At 38.0% G+C, this 13826-nt stretch overlaps 1 protein-coding gene and 1 long non-coding RNA gene across 2 annotated transcripts; both read right to left on the bottom strand.

Annotated features, from left to right (window-relative positions):
• Positions 1–580: 580 nt before the first annotated feature.
• ankrd33ba (ankyrin repeat domain 33ba) lies at positions 581–12093 on the bottom strand. Its single transcript, XM_039667049.2, has 4 exons — positions 11616–12093; positions 4607–4736; positions 4257–4397; positions 581–3040 (listed from the first exon to the last, which is right to left on the bottom strand). Exons 1-4 carry the CDS (start codon positions 12033–12035, stop codon positions 2202–2204), a joined length of 1530 nt encoding a protein of 509 aa, XP_039522983.2. The 5' UTR covers positions 12036–12093; the 3' UTR covers positions 581–2201.
• LOC120476098 (uncharacterized) lies at positions 6333–11473 on the bottom strand. Its single transcript, XR_005622057.2, has 2 exons — positions 10721–11473; positions 6333–9894 (listed from the first exon to the last, which is right to left on the bottom strand). It is a non-coding gene; the product is annotated as an uncharacterized LOC120476098 (long non-coding RNA).
• Positions 12094–13826: the final 1733 nt, after the last annotated feature.

Genomic DNA, 13826 nt, shown 5'->3' with positions numbered 1-13826 from the left:
CTTGAATGGCGGCTAAACCCTTACGAAATGTCATGTTTCAGGTCAAGGTTGTACTTTTCCATCGCGTGCTATCTGAAAATTGAGCTGTGACTTTGAAGCCAGTTCAGAGTGACCCAGGGGTCTATCTGACATTCAGGTCCTCTCAGGGTATTTGTCTTTGATCGGCTATCAGTCCTGCTGCAGATCACATGTCAGTGCTTTGGTTCTCCAGCAGAGGGTGCTTCATTTTCCTGAGCAAGCGCTGACCTTGCAGATAGATAAGTACCTCAGCGTCTATCAGCTCATACCGGTGACCTCAATAGCTTAATAAGGTCAGTGCTTCACCTTTACACCTGCTTAAAGTTCAACAAAATGATGTCACACTTTATAGTATTACAAAGCAGCTGTGTTTTATTCCAGTTACAATGACACTCTTATTCCAGGTATTGCTGGTCATCACTTTTGGTTTATTTAGTACAACCTAAAATAGTGTAAACAGCACTGTTTTACAATAACAGGGTTACCTGACATAACGTCAGCACTGGTAGGTTTTGACTTCCATATAAAATGAGTAGTGTGTGTTTGTTTTGTGTAGTCCGAGGCACAGTGGTGCGGTAGAGATGACGAGACGGTCAGTGAGAAGACATTTCAAACAGATATCACTCCATATACTTTCATTTAAAAAAAGTTATCATTCTGCATACAGAACCGTTCATACCTGAGATTTGTTGTTGAATTTGGTTTTAGTGTTCCTGGATCTGAAGAAGAGCGGGGTAAGTTGTGCCACTTTTTACTTAATATATATTTCAGGATGGATCCTATAAACTGAAATTGTTAGAAAGTGTTTATAAGGCCTTTTAAAAAATCCCCATCCCAAAGCATTTGCCCATGTTGGGGGTAAGTTGTGTCATGTCAAGTTCAAATTGGGGAATAGTTTGCTAATGTTTGCATTTTGCAAGTATTTTGCTGCACCTTATTTGCATTTTCATAATAGCTGGCATAATATTAAATATTCAGTATAAAATAAAACGGTATTTTCTGGATTTGAGGGTAAATTTCAGTGTCACTGTTAGTTGAACCTCTGGCACAGCTTACCCCAAAGCTATCTTTTTAGGAAAAACCTTTCAACTTAATAATTGATGGCTACTCTTTTGCTAAATAATTGACTTGATTTTTTAAACTACTAGTTTGCCAAGATTCATTACTGTTAAAAAATAAATAAATAAAAGGCTAATGATCATCTATGATGCATTTATTTGATCAACAATACAGTAAACAGTAATCTAGTGAAAATTAAAATAACTGTTTTCTAATTTAATTTAAAATGTAATTTATTCTTGTGAATAAAGCCATTATTGCATCCTTCATTGTCAGATTTCCTATGATTATCAATGTTTTAACATTTGTCCAATATTTTTGTGTAAACAGTGTTACAAATACAAAACTTATAACATTATTAAATTTCTTTACTATCACTTTTGATCAATTTAATGTGAGAAAAAAAATGTATTTCTTTTAAAAAGAAATCTGTTATGCCAAGTTTTTTAACAGTAGTTTATATGATTTTTAAACATGAGTAAATTTGCTTTGCCGTTCATTTTACCTGTTTAGCCATTTTTCAAGTGGATCTCTTCATCACAAGCAGGTCCTTGCTAATTACTGGCAAAGGCTAGTCATTTAGTGTGCAAATTTATAGGGGCGACAAACTGTGCTTTAGTAGTATAAAACGTAGTAAAATACATGTATAGAAAATATCAAACAAGATGCTGATCCGTGATACTACACTACTCCGTCTTTCATTATTTGCTGGCGATTGTCTGACTATTTGTCTCCTACAATGTTTAGAAAAATACTTTCAAAAATGAGGTATTAAAAATGTATTTTGTTAAGTACATTCATGATGATTAAATACTGACAAATCTGAGCCAATGCTAGCATTTGGTCCTATTTTAAGGATGTAAACACACAGTAGCATCTTGTTTTAGTAGTGTACCCATATAGCTGATCTGGTTTGGCTAGCTTCCTGTTGCTCATAAACCTGCAAAAATATTAAAGGAGCTTCTTTAAGTCAATAACTTTACCCCCATTTTGAAGAGGGTAAAAATAGTTTAGAAGCATTTACCATTACAAAAAAATAACTAAAAAAACAATAAATAGTAAAATACGTTTCCATCCAATATCAGGAATGAATTTCAAGTATCAAATGTTGAGTTTGCACACACTTATTTCCTTTTGCCAGTAGAGAGCTGTCTTTTTGTTATGGCCTCCAGTCTTTTCCTTTCCGCCTCCTCTGCTTTCTTTCTCTCCTCTTTAAGTTCTTTATATCTCCACTTGGGGATCTGAAGGAACTGGTCTTCTACAAAGCTGCTTTTCCGCCGCACTTTCTCCGGCACGTAGGTTGGCGTAGGAGCCTTGCTAATCCTCAGCTTGGGCACCACCATACCTGGTCTGACGCTGCTCCTCCTCAGCATGTTTAAGGGGAGCAGACTGGTCCTGCGGATGACTTGAGAGGACGAAGAGATGTCCGTTTGGGCCTGCAGACTCGCGCGGCGATCTTTGGGTTTGGGCACCAGCAGGACGCGGGAGTTCTGGAAAAGACGTTTGTAGTTCTCGAGGCGCTCGGGTCCCAGACCTTTCAGCTGTGCGATGCGTTGTTTCTTCAGGATCTCCTGAACTGAATAACGTCGTTTTCCCACGCAAGGCGGGCTGTCCGGACACACCGTTCGACACGCCGTTGCGATGAACGGACTGCTCAGTGCTGTTGTCATGCGCACCATGTGATCCAGAACCCCGTCCTCTGAAGCCTCCGTGACGTTACTTATGTCAAAGAAGTCACGTAGTGTCTCTGAAATTTTACGGATGCATCCTTTGGGCGCCTGAGCTTTGGCCACCAATGCGGACAGAAGGGGCCACTCTGGCCGATAGGCGTCACAGAACTGGTCCGCACACGGCTGATGCATCAGCCGCATCATGGCAAAGACGGTCTCGTAGCGGCTTGTGAAGATGGCCCACTCTCGCGCAGTGAACTTCCTCCCATTGTCCCTGGCTTCCAGATCAGCCCCTGATGAAAAAGTAAATGCACTGATGTGATTGGAGTTACGGCACATTTACAATATTCTACTAAATAACATTTCGGTTTTAGCCAAAAAAGTAATTACTCACTCTCATTGGTTATTTTTTTTCCCGCGGCACAGCGGAAGTGGCAGGCAGACATAACGTCTCTGTTCCCTACTCAGGGAACGAGGGTTACATACGTAATCGAGACGTTCCCTTTCATTGTCACTCCGAGTTACGTTGGATGACAACGAATGGGGTTACCAGTCTAACCAGTGCCCGGCGTAAATCTAAGATCCCCATCGTGAGACTAGCACGGAACTTAAAGGGATACTCCACTTTTTTTGGAAATACGCTCATTTTCCAACTCCCCCAGAGTTTAACTGTTGAGTTTTACCTTTTTTGAATCCATTCAGCCGATCTCCGGTTCTGGCGGTACCACTTTTAGCATAGCTTAGCATACATCATTGAAGTGCACAAGACCATTAGCATTTCTCCCAAAAAAATTACCAAAGTGTTTCGATATTTTTCCTATTTAAAACTTGACTCTTCTATAGTTACATCGTGCACTAAGACAGACGGAAAATGTAAAGTTGCGATTTTCTAGGCTGATCTGACTAGGAACTATACTCTCATTCCTGCGTAATAATCAGGAAACTTCACTGTCGCACCATGAGTGCAGCAGGTGTAATGTTATGACGCAGCACCTGAAAATAGTGCCCAGCTTCCAATGTGACCGGGACTAAGTTTGTGTAGTCATCTCGCCTGCTGCACTCATGGTACGACAGTGAAGTTTCTTGATTATTACGCAGGAATGAGAGTGTTTAAACGATGCCAATGACGCAAAAGCTGTCACAAGGAACCGGCAAAAGTAATGCTTATGAATGTTTCAAATATAGCAAGGAGACATTTTTATTGTTTAGTAGTGTCTGTGTCGCCTGCAATAGTGAACACAGTAGTTAACACACCTTAGAGAGAAATGCACTTTTGTGCTTTTAGTTTGCATGGTGCAAGAGCTGCATAACACTTTGTTTGCTTATTTCCAATCAAAATAGCAGCATATCGATTCAGAATGGCAAAAGAAATAGCAAATGACAAAATACTAAATCTGTGGTATGATTATGGCTGTATTGTATCCTTGTCTTGTAGCTAATCGTGTAACAGCTGGTTTATATTGCAGTTTCCTGGCAGTTCTTTTTCACAGTGATCTGAGGCTCGAGTACCTGCCAGCATCAGGGCTTTGACACATTCCACTCGACCCTGCATAGCAGCTTTCATCAGAGCGGTGAAACCGTGGCAGTTCCTCTTCTCGATGTCAAGCCCGGGAAAGTAGTTGAGAAGGTAGTTAGAGATTGTGATGTGACCTGCAATTGTTCAGGTGAATTATGGAAATGCAGTCAACTGTTGAATACATAACCTTTATAGGGCACTCGACAGTTCAGTTATAGTAGTGTTTTGAAGTTTTACTCTCCATTTATTTTGAATGTTGAGAAACAAGTTGTTTAAACTTTATGATGGCAATATAAATGTAAATATGTCAGGATTGGATTGAAGGCTGTTAGATGGTTCTTACCCGCCTGGGCAGCTGTGATGAGGGCTGTATTTCCCTCATTGTCCTGCCAGTTCACATCCAGGTGAGGACACTGGGAAAGAGCAATCACAACATCCACATACCCTTGGTAGCACGCCACTATTAGTCCAGTCTGTAGAGTCAACACACACATGAGACAATACAGTGAAGAAGTTTCCACCCTGGCCAGGAAACTTTTACTAGTAGTTGATACATTTGAGGAAAACAGTCTCAAAATACTTTGCAACTTTTTTTACAGTGCATGTGCCGCTTGCACTAAAATATAGATTTTGAGATTTAAGGATTGATGTTGGTTCATCAAAGAAGATTGACTAAAATTGATTTAACGATAGTGTCTACCCAGCCTTATCAGTTCTAACTGAAAATAATAATAATAATAATACAGAATAACCACTTTTTACCAAGATTTTGGTGTTGGTAGGTTAATTCCCTTGAAGTGCAAATGTAATGGCTCTGTGCCACTTATCAAAACATTGCTCTGTTTGAGAATCCCAACTATAGTTACATAATTACTGGAGACAACCAATAGTTACATTTGTCACTAAATATTTCCATCTAATTCACAGCACAAGTTGTTCTTAACCTCGTTCTAATGTTAATGAATTTGGAGAATTCTAAATCAGGCAACCTGAATGCCCAATGTTAATAATAATCAGCATAAAACATGTCCAAACCATCTTCATGTAAGGGCTTTCCACACAATCTTTCCTATAGCCTTTTGCCACTCTCCAAAAACATACTGTACTGTGCTCTCTAAAAGAACCTTAAAACTAGTTCAAACAATAAACAGGACACCTAGAATACGTTTTTCCACATATGGTTGCGGTTGATCATATTTAATAAATTTTAGGATAAAAAGTTACACATTTGTGCATATTCAGAGTTAGTGAATGTGACTCAAGCTGCATCCGAAATCACATACTTCCATACTATATAGTACAGGTGAAAAACAGTCTGTGATGAAAGATGTTTGTCCGAATTTATAGTACTCATAAAATAGTCAAAAAGTACCCAGATGACCTTTTTCAGTTCCATTTGGTGCCACTAGAGCCATGGAAACAAGCAGAGAGCAGAACTTCTTTTGGGTAGGGGAGAGCGGGGCACAACCTAACACATTTTGGTTTTGGCTCAATTATTAAAAAGTTAGGTACAACTTTTCTTTTACACAACATACACATCTCTGCTACAAATGGACACTTAAAGTTTTATTCTAGGACCTACCATTTGTTGTACTGAAAGTGACAGAAGTGCAAATGTTACAACTTACCCCATATTTTTTTTTTTCAGAAACTCGGATTTCATCAAAAACAACTTGATTTGTGTTACGAAGATGAACGAACATCTTACGGGTTTGGGTCAACATGAGGGTGAGTAATTAATGACAGAATTGTCATTTTTAGGTGAACTAACCCTTTAAAGCCTGGCAATCAACATTAGAGCACCCTTTTCAGGGTGAATAATGCAAGGACGTTACACCTCTGCCAAAAGTGTCAGTGATTAGACAATCTTACTAAATGCTTATCAAACCAGAGCTAAGACCCAAAATCTGCCCTTCTGTAATTTACAGTCAAAAGCTGCTTCTGTACAAAATTATTATATGGGCTCAGAAGAGTTTAATTGTGCTTTTTTATGCTTTTTTGGAATCTTTTTGGGTCTCCTTTAATGTTTCATGTACAAAAAAAATAAAAACAAATAAAAAAACAGCATATGTGGAATGACAAATAATTTTAATGTTCAATGTTCCTGTAAGGTATTAATTGCATTTTCAATTTTTATGTTTTGTATCACCAAGCAATACAGTTGAACTGTTAAAAAAAATCATAGGCAGATTTATTAAAACGTTAAAATTTAATTCAGGACTCAACCCATTTCTCTTTATATCAAACTTTATATCAAATAGTCAGCTTGGTATTAATACAAATGTAGACGTGTTGTGGGTAATCTGTGGCCTGGTTGATTCTTAAAATAGAAAGGATTAGCCTTGTGAGCATTTGAATGAAAGAGGAGTTACAGGATTTGTCCTCCAGTTCAGCTTTGACAAAGAAGACAAAATACGGCGTCTTTGATACTTCTAATAGAATTGTGGATGTATTTGTGGGTATCATAATTGTGTGTGTGAAATGCTAAATCTCAATACTGCACTGTACTATGCACTATACTAAGTTTTAAAGTGTTTTGTAATGAACATTAGATTACTTATTAACTTGTAATTTCATTCATTTTTAGGATGAACAGTAGTATATAACAGGACAAACCACATTGAAACAGAAGCTGTCCTAAAAAACTGTGAGCATGCTGGCCTGGATTTGATAATATCATGTCAGTCTGGCTGTGAATCATTGCAGTCCCAGAAAACAGGTCAGTGGGTAACATGACTTGATATTACATCATTGCTGAGCTCAATGTGATTCTGATGCGTACATAAACTGGAAAGCACTACCTGCAAAGCAGTGTGTGAATGAAAGGCCATGAATCTTCCAGTGAGTGAGACTTTCTAGTAAATAGGCTAGACCTGTTTTATTTGGTGGTGTAGTTTAAGAGTGTTATACTATTTTTCTTCCAACAAATGCAATCTAGCCCAGCCACAGATTTGCAAGAACAAGTGCAGTGAACTCCTAGCAATATTAGTTGTATGGTAAACAGGATGTTAGGGGTCATGTGTATATAATGTAAAATACAGATGGGCTTGAAAATGCAGATGTTATGCATCCCGTAATGATGTTAACAGTTCACTCAAAAGGGACCTTTAAATCAGCAGCACTGCTTAGATATTTTTCTGCTTCGTAATGTAAGTTTAGCGATATAATGACATTAAAAGACAGCATGATATACTATGGCACCTCTGCTAACAAAAATCACTTAGATCGGCTCTCTCATACATAAATATATGATAAATAATACTTTTTTATTAAATAATACTAAATAAAATACTTATTTAATACTATTTAAAAATACTAAATAAAAACAATTTTAGTTGCTTTTATTTAGTATTATTATGTATGTCTGCTGTAGAAAAAATTGGCATTTTCACCCTTTATTAAAAAAGTATTTAAAAAAAAAATAGTTTTTTAAAATTTTGTAAGCATATTGCAAAGTTGTGCTTGGAGTCAATTGTTTTATTTGTGATAACGCAATGAAGCATGGCAGGCTGTCATACAAATAAATTATTAACACGTGCAATAACAAGAGAAAACCAACATAATATTAATAACTGATTAAGTTGTAGTCACTGTAATATAATTTTTCCTGTGAGATGTTGTGTATGCGTTTCTTTTTTCACAGTAATAAAACCTGTAGCAATATATATACATTTTTTGGTAGAAATTATATTTCTACATGGCAAGTAATTTATTAGTAGTAGTGTAGTAGAGTAACAGTCATGGCATGTATATTGCTAATTCTGTATAATTGAATAATTAATTGAAAGGGGTGTGTTCAAAATAATAGCAGAGTGGAGTTTGATTAGTGAAGTTAATCATTCTGTGAAAAAACTGTCAATAAGTGGCCCTTATTTAAGGATGAAGGCAGTACTGGGCTGTAAAATGGTGGTTATAGTGCATTTCTCTCTGAAGATCTGAATAAAATGGGCCTTTCCAAACATTGTTTAGAAGAGCAGCGTACTTGGATTAAAAAGTTGATTGGAGAGGGGAAAACTTATAAAGAAGTGCAGAAAATGATAGGCTGCTCAGCTAAAATGGTATCAAATGCTTTAAAATGGCAACCAAAACCAGAAAGACGTGGAAGAAAACGGTTCAAATGGATCGAAGAATAGCCAAAATGGCAAAGACATGCTCCAGTGTGATCAAAGAAGATCTAAAGTTACCCATAACTACAGCAACAATTAGAAGATGCCTATGTGAAGCTAAGCTATCAGCAAGAAGCCCCCGCAAAGTCCCATTGTTAAAAAAGAGGATACAATTTGCCAAAGAACACATTGACTGGCCTAAAGAGAAATGCCGTAATATTTTGTGGACTGGTGAAAGCAAGATTGTTCTTTTTGGGTCTAGACCCCAACACTGAATTCAAGTCATAGTACACTGTGAAGACTGTGAAGCATGGTGGCATAAGCATCATGATATGGGGATGTTTCTCATACCATGGTGTTGGGCCTATTTATCGCATACTACGGATTATGGATCACAGTACATCAAAATACTTAAAGAGGTCATGTTGCCTTATGCTGAAGAGGAAATGCCCTTGAAATGAGTGTTTCAACAAGACAACGACCCAAAACACACCAGTAAGCTAAAGCTAGCAGCATCTTGGTTCCAGACCAACAAGATTAACGTTATAGAGTGGCCAGCTCAATCCCTGGACCTTAATCCAATAGAAAACCTGTGGGGTGACATAAAAAATGCTGTTTTTGAGGCAAAACCAAGAAATGCAGAGGAACTGTGGTCTGAAGTGCGATCGTCCTGGGCTGGAATACCTGTTCACAGGTGCCAGAAGTTGGTCGACTCCATGCAACACAGATGTAAAGCAGTTCTCAAAAACCGTGGTTAGACAACTAAATATTAGTTCAGTGATTCACAAGAAAGCTAAATCTTCACGCATTTGTCAGTTTATACAGTAACTGTTTGACTTTGAACAGCCTAATATTCCCTTTTCTTTACTTTCTATTAAGTAAAAACAAATCTTTCTTCATGTTTTGATCTTGAATAAACAGTTTTTTTAAACACACTGCGATTATATTGAACACAACTTTATATGTATACGAACTATGAAAGATGTGGGGTCATTAAAAACGAATGTTCCCCCTCCAAAAATCACTTTAAGCCACTACTGTGTCTACATGTTTTGTGTGTTGTTGTTTTTTGCCATGTCATTCGGCCTATGAAAGGGCACTGACTAATAACCCCATTTACAGCATTACACCATGCAGAGATGTCTCAGATGAACAGTGCACATGCTGGAACTATTAGTGGGGAAATCCTGTGCCTGTGTCTCTGAACTGTCCAGTATAGAAGAGTGATGACAGATGAGATAAGGGAAGCGCCTGTGTGAAGTGGAGCTCTTGAGGTTCTTTAAAAGCATTCAACAGTCATTCTCCTATAGAGCTGTGTGTTAGGCTATCAGGACTGCATTAGCCATGACATCATATCAGCTTCTCTTTATTGAGTGTATTGATTTTACTTTTTTAGACACATTCTCCAAAATCCAAGCTTTTAAGTTGTAACGTGATACATTCTGAACTGTCGAGGGCTCAAGCTCTGGGAGGTTGATGTTACTCAGGGAGGGACTCATTTTTGCGAGGAATGACAAGGATTGTGCTAGAAGAGAAAAGGCAAGAGGCTTGTTTTTGGGACTGTGCAACTCCATTAAAACCTAAAGGCCTGCAAATTATTTGTGCATTACTTTTAAACACTTTGCACCCCTACAGTTGTTTTGCAGATGCCTTAGAGGTCCCAGCAGTCTACCAGAATCAAACTTTAAACTTGTGTTTGATGTTCAAGTAGAATTGATTGTCTAACTGACTTTCTGACATTTAAAAACACGTTTTAGAGAAAGTATATAAAACTACCACATTCAAACAAAATATCACACTACCCCAACAAGAAGTGTTGGGTTTTGTAGGATCAGTTTATCAATGTAAGGCAGTTGTTATGGGCAGTGCCTTAATATAAGTTATTGTGACAATCACAATTAAACAGGTAAGAATTATTAGGCAACACACTATTCGAACGAGAAGGCAGCAACCCGGACCAGTGATTTATTAAAGGGATAGTTCACCCATAAAATTAAAGTTCTGTCATTATTCTGTGGAACACAAGCTATTTTAAAGAATGTTGGTAGGCTTAAACAAACAGTTCAGAATCACAACGGTAGACTTCCATTGTAGTAAAAAAAAAAAAAATAGGCTACAATGAAAGTTAAAGGTTGTATCAGCGATTGTGGGTGACGTCACTTCTGTTTGTGTTTGAAGCGAGATCCCAAACAAATCAAGTTAGCTCGCCCCTCCCTCCCGCTTCGTGCATCAAAAACTCACACACTTTTCAAGTTTAGTAGAGCTTCACTCAATTATATCATATTATATTACTCAATTATATTTTTACACTCAGTTCACAAACAAAAAATTCAGCACTAGAGGCAACTCACCTGTCCAGAAGAAACATTGTAACCTTGCGTTGTCTGATTAAATTTTTTTTTTCAATTCTTTGAGTTCTCTCCACCGTTCAAAAGCCTTCCCGATTATTATTCGTTTCTTTAACGAATAACGATATTATTCCCTCTCCTCGCCCTAAACCTCATTCTCTTCTTGGGGATTGCCTCTTCCATGTTAAATGTATCTAGTACATTGATAGCATAAGGTTGATAGCGCTGGCTTATTCTTGTGTGCAGGCGCCATGCACTAGCGCAAAAACAAACAAAACCCGCCCCTGTTGGTGATTGGTTAGAACACTGTTTATTTTGATTTTGAGTGGTGGTTGTACCCATTTGTTTTTGTGTGCAGATCTCAGAGCCTGTTTTTTTTTTTTTTTTTTTTTTTTTTTTTGTCAGCCTGCGGCAGGCAGCTAGCGGGTCGTTAGGAAAGATTAGATGAATGAGATAATTTTTGTTTGGGCCTGAAATTGCTGATACAACCTTTAATGGCTACAGAGTGTCAACTGAACTGTCTGGTTACATTCTTCAAAATATCTTATTTTGTGTTCAGCAGAAAAAAAAGAAACTCATACAGCTTTGGAACAACTTGAGGAGTAAATGATGACAGAATTTTTATTTTTGGGTTGAATTATCCATTTAACCCGGAATAGACCTAACGTTAGAAGGACAGATTCGAAAAGATTTACTTTCTCTGACCGATTCTCACACTCCGGATTCAGTCCAATCGCAAACGAAATAACGAATCCTTCAGACCGATAATGAACGGTTCAACCAGTTCATTGATAACTCCGACTCAGATTTGTTCACGAATCTTATCGTTGTTAAACACTTCACTGTATGTAGGCTAGTTTATAATAAGTGTACTGTAAAGTGGGATGTTCATACTTACTCTTTTGTTTTTGTCCGTCTCCCGAACGTCCTCCTCCGTAACACCTTGTCTTATCATGAATTTCACTATGAGCGCATTGTTTTTGCAACACGCTTGAAAAAAGGACAGCGGTTCTGGACTCTCCGGAGAAGGGGTTCTCTCGGAGTCCGCAAAGTCATCGTCCGGTGGATAAAATGAGTCATCTGAGACGATACTCCTGTCATCCGGCAGTTCTGAGAAGTCCCCCAATTCCTCGAAGTCCTCATCGTTCCCTTCCGTCTCGCACGAGCCGAGATATTCATCATAATCGTCATCGCCTGCTCGATCAGGTGATTCCTCCACTATAGTGGGACAGTTCTGGCCGCTTGTAGCATGTTTAAGTGGTTGAATCTTTCTTGGAGATGATCCTCCGCCATCCCTGCTGTCTGTTATCAGAACCATTTAACCCCTTGATAAAATCCTCAAGTCATGCGGATCAAACTCCTGGTCTCCTTCGTCGGCATTTCCTACATTAAAATCATATATCCCAAATTGAGCAAAAATGCAATAATAAAAAAAAAAACACGTTTAATCTCCAAACTGAGGTTCGAAACTTCTTTTAAGTGTGTGCGACGTCATGTTGCCCCACTCATATATCCTACAGATTATAAATAAGATTAGTGTCCATATAAAAATAATTTAACGTAGTTTTGTCAACTCATTTTAATAACTTGATGTCTCTATAACGCGAAATGTCAATAGGCTAGTGTTCCTCCTCAGTAACACCCGGAGACGAGCAGAAGCTCGTGTGGAAACCGAAAAGTCCCAATAATAAATATTTGCAGTTCCATGTCGTCTAATGTGAAATAATCTTCAGAATGTCGCAATTTCTGCCCAGGAAAAACTTTTCAGATAGTGTGATGTTTCCAAAAAACAGCATTAAGTGTGGAAACGCCGGACATTCACGTTGAAGATAAGAGGAGAAATAGACGCGTGCGGTACAAAACTCTGCCTCCATAATCCGATTAGATGCTCTCTCTCTCTCTCTCTCTCTCTCTCTCTCTCTCTCTCTCTCTCTCTCTCTCTCTCTCTCTCTCTCTCTCTCTCTCTCTCTCTCTCTCTCCAGTTTTGCATATTTGCATCCCCCCACTCAGATTAAATTCAGTTAATACGAACATTTAAAATGACACAAAACATATGAAAGAAAATATGTTTGAATTAAAATATGTTTTGTTTGAATAAAAATACGTTTTTAATATATAAAATGTAAAATATAGCCTATACGTTAACTATGTTCACTAAACACAAAGCTGCTGAAACTTTTCATTTCTGGAAAGTACAAAGTTTTGTTAACCATCATCATGGGTTTTCCGTTTTTTCTCAGTGACTGTGGCTGTGTCGGGGATGTCCCTGACAATAGCAGAGTAATTTATCAACTTTCCAACACTTGTTTTTTCTCTCATTTTTGTTAGACTTCACATCTTTAAAAACTGTGGACCTTGTATTGCCTCATTTCAGTTTTCTTCACTCCAGTCCCATTCAAATGATGTCATTCACATGCACTTTAAAAAAATCAGTTCTTATTAGGGAAATTACATACACACTCAAACTTCTCACAAACGCCTCTGTCACACATTATTGTGTGTGCTCTACAAGCTAAAGCTTTTTCCACAATCTTATCCCCCTTTTCCTCTTAGTTCTTAGATAAGTGCCATAATTGCTGTGTCTAATTAGTGAGTCGTTTAGCCCCGAACAGCTGGGAGCTCGGGCTCCATCCCCTTCACTTGCATCTGTGATCTTATCAGTCAAGATACAGCAAAGCAGTCCACACCGCTTTGTATGCATGTGTTTGACCGTTAAACATCTGTGACAGAGGGGAAGTACTGTGGTTTTAAAAACAAGTAACCTGTGCTGCCTGCCAAAAATGAGTAAACCAACTGCCATGACCTGACTATCAGTTTACAGCCAGTGACGCAGTTGTATTCACACTGTGAATTGTATAGTGAATTGTATTCACTGTGAATGAATACCCTCCATATATATCCCACTATATACTCTGCACAATGCTACACCATAGTAAATAAAATAGCTATTTATTAAATTTACAATTTGTATCATAATGCTGATTACCACAAAAAAGTTATTCCCACTTGTCCACCCTTTAAAAAAATAAGAAGCAAAAATCTGGGATACAGTCTGGCATAGTTGGAGCTGTGAATGGACCCAATACATAAACATTAAAATCCTATCAGC

Source organism: Pimephales promelas, chromosome 22 (genome assembly GCF_988280905.1).
Source record: "Pimephales promelas chromosome 22, fPimPro1.hap1.1, whole genome shotgun sequence".
Classification (NCBI taxonomy): domain Eukaryota; kingdom Metazoa; phylum Chordata; class Actinopteri; order Cypriniformes; family Leuciscidae; genus Pimephales; species Pimephales promelas.
This window is presented reverse-complemented; position numbering and strand designations above follow the sequence as displayed.

Bases quoted from the DNA above. Each gene is read 5' to 3' on its own strand.
- ankrd33ba (XM_039667049.2), bottom strand. From the start codon at position 12,035: ATGGTTCTGATAACAGACAGCAGGGATGGCGGAGGATCATCTCCAAGA. The intron at 4,737-11,615 runs GTAAGTATGAAC...TTGACTCTACAG, and splicing joins AGACGGACAAAAACAAAAGA to ACTGGACTAATAGTGGCGTG. The intron at 4,398-4,606 runs GTAAGAACCATC...GAACAATTGCAG, and splicing joins CATCACAGCTGCCCAGGCGG to GTCACATCACAATCTCTAAC.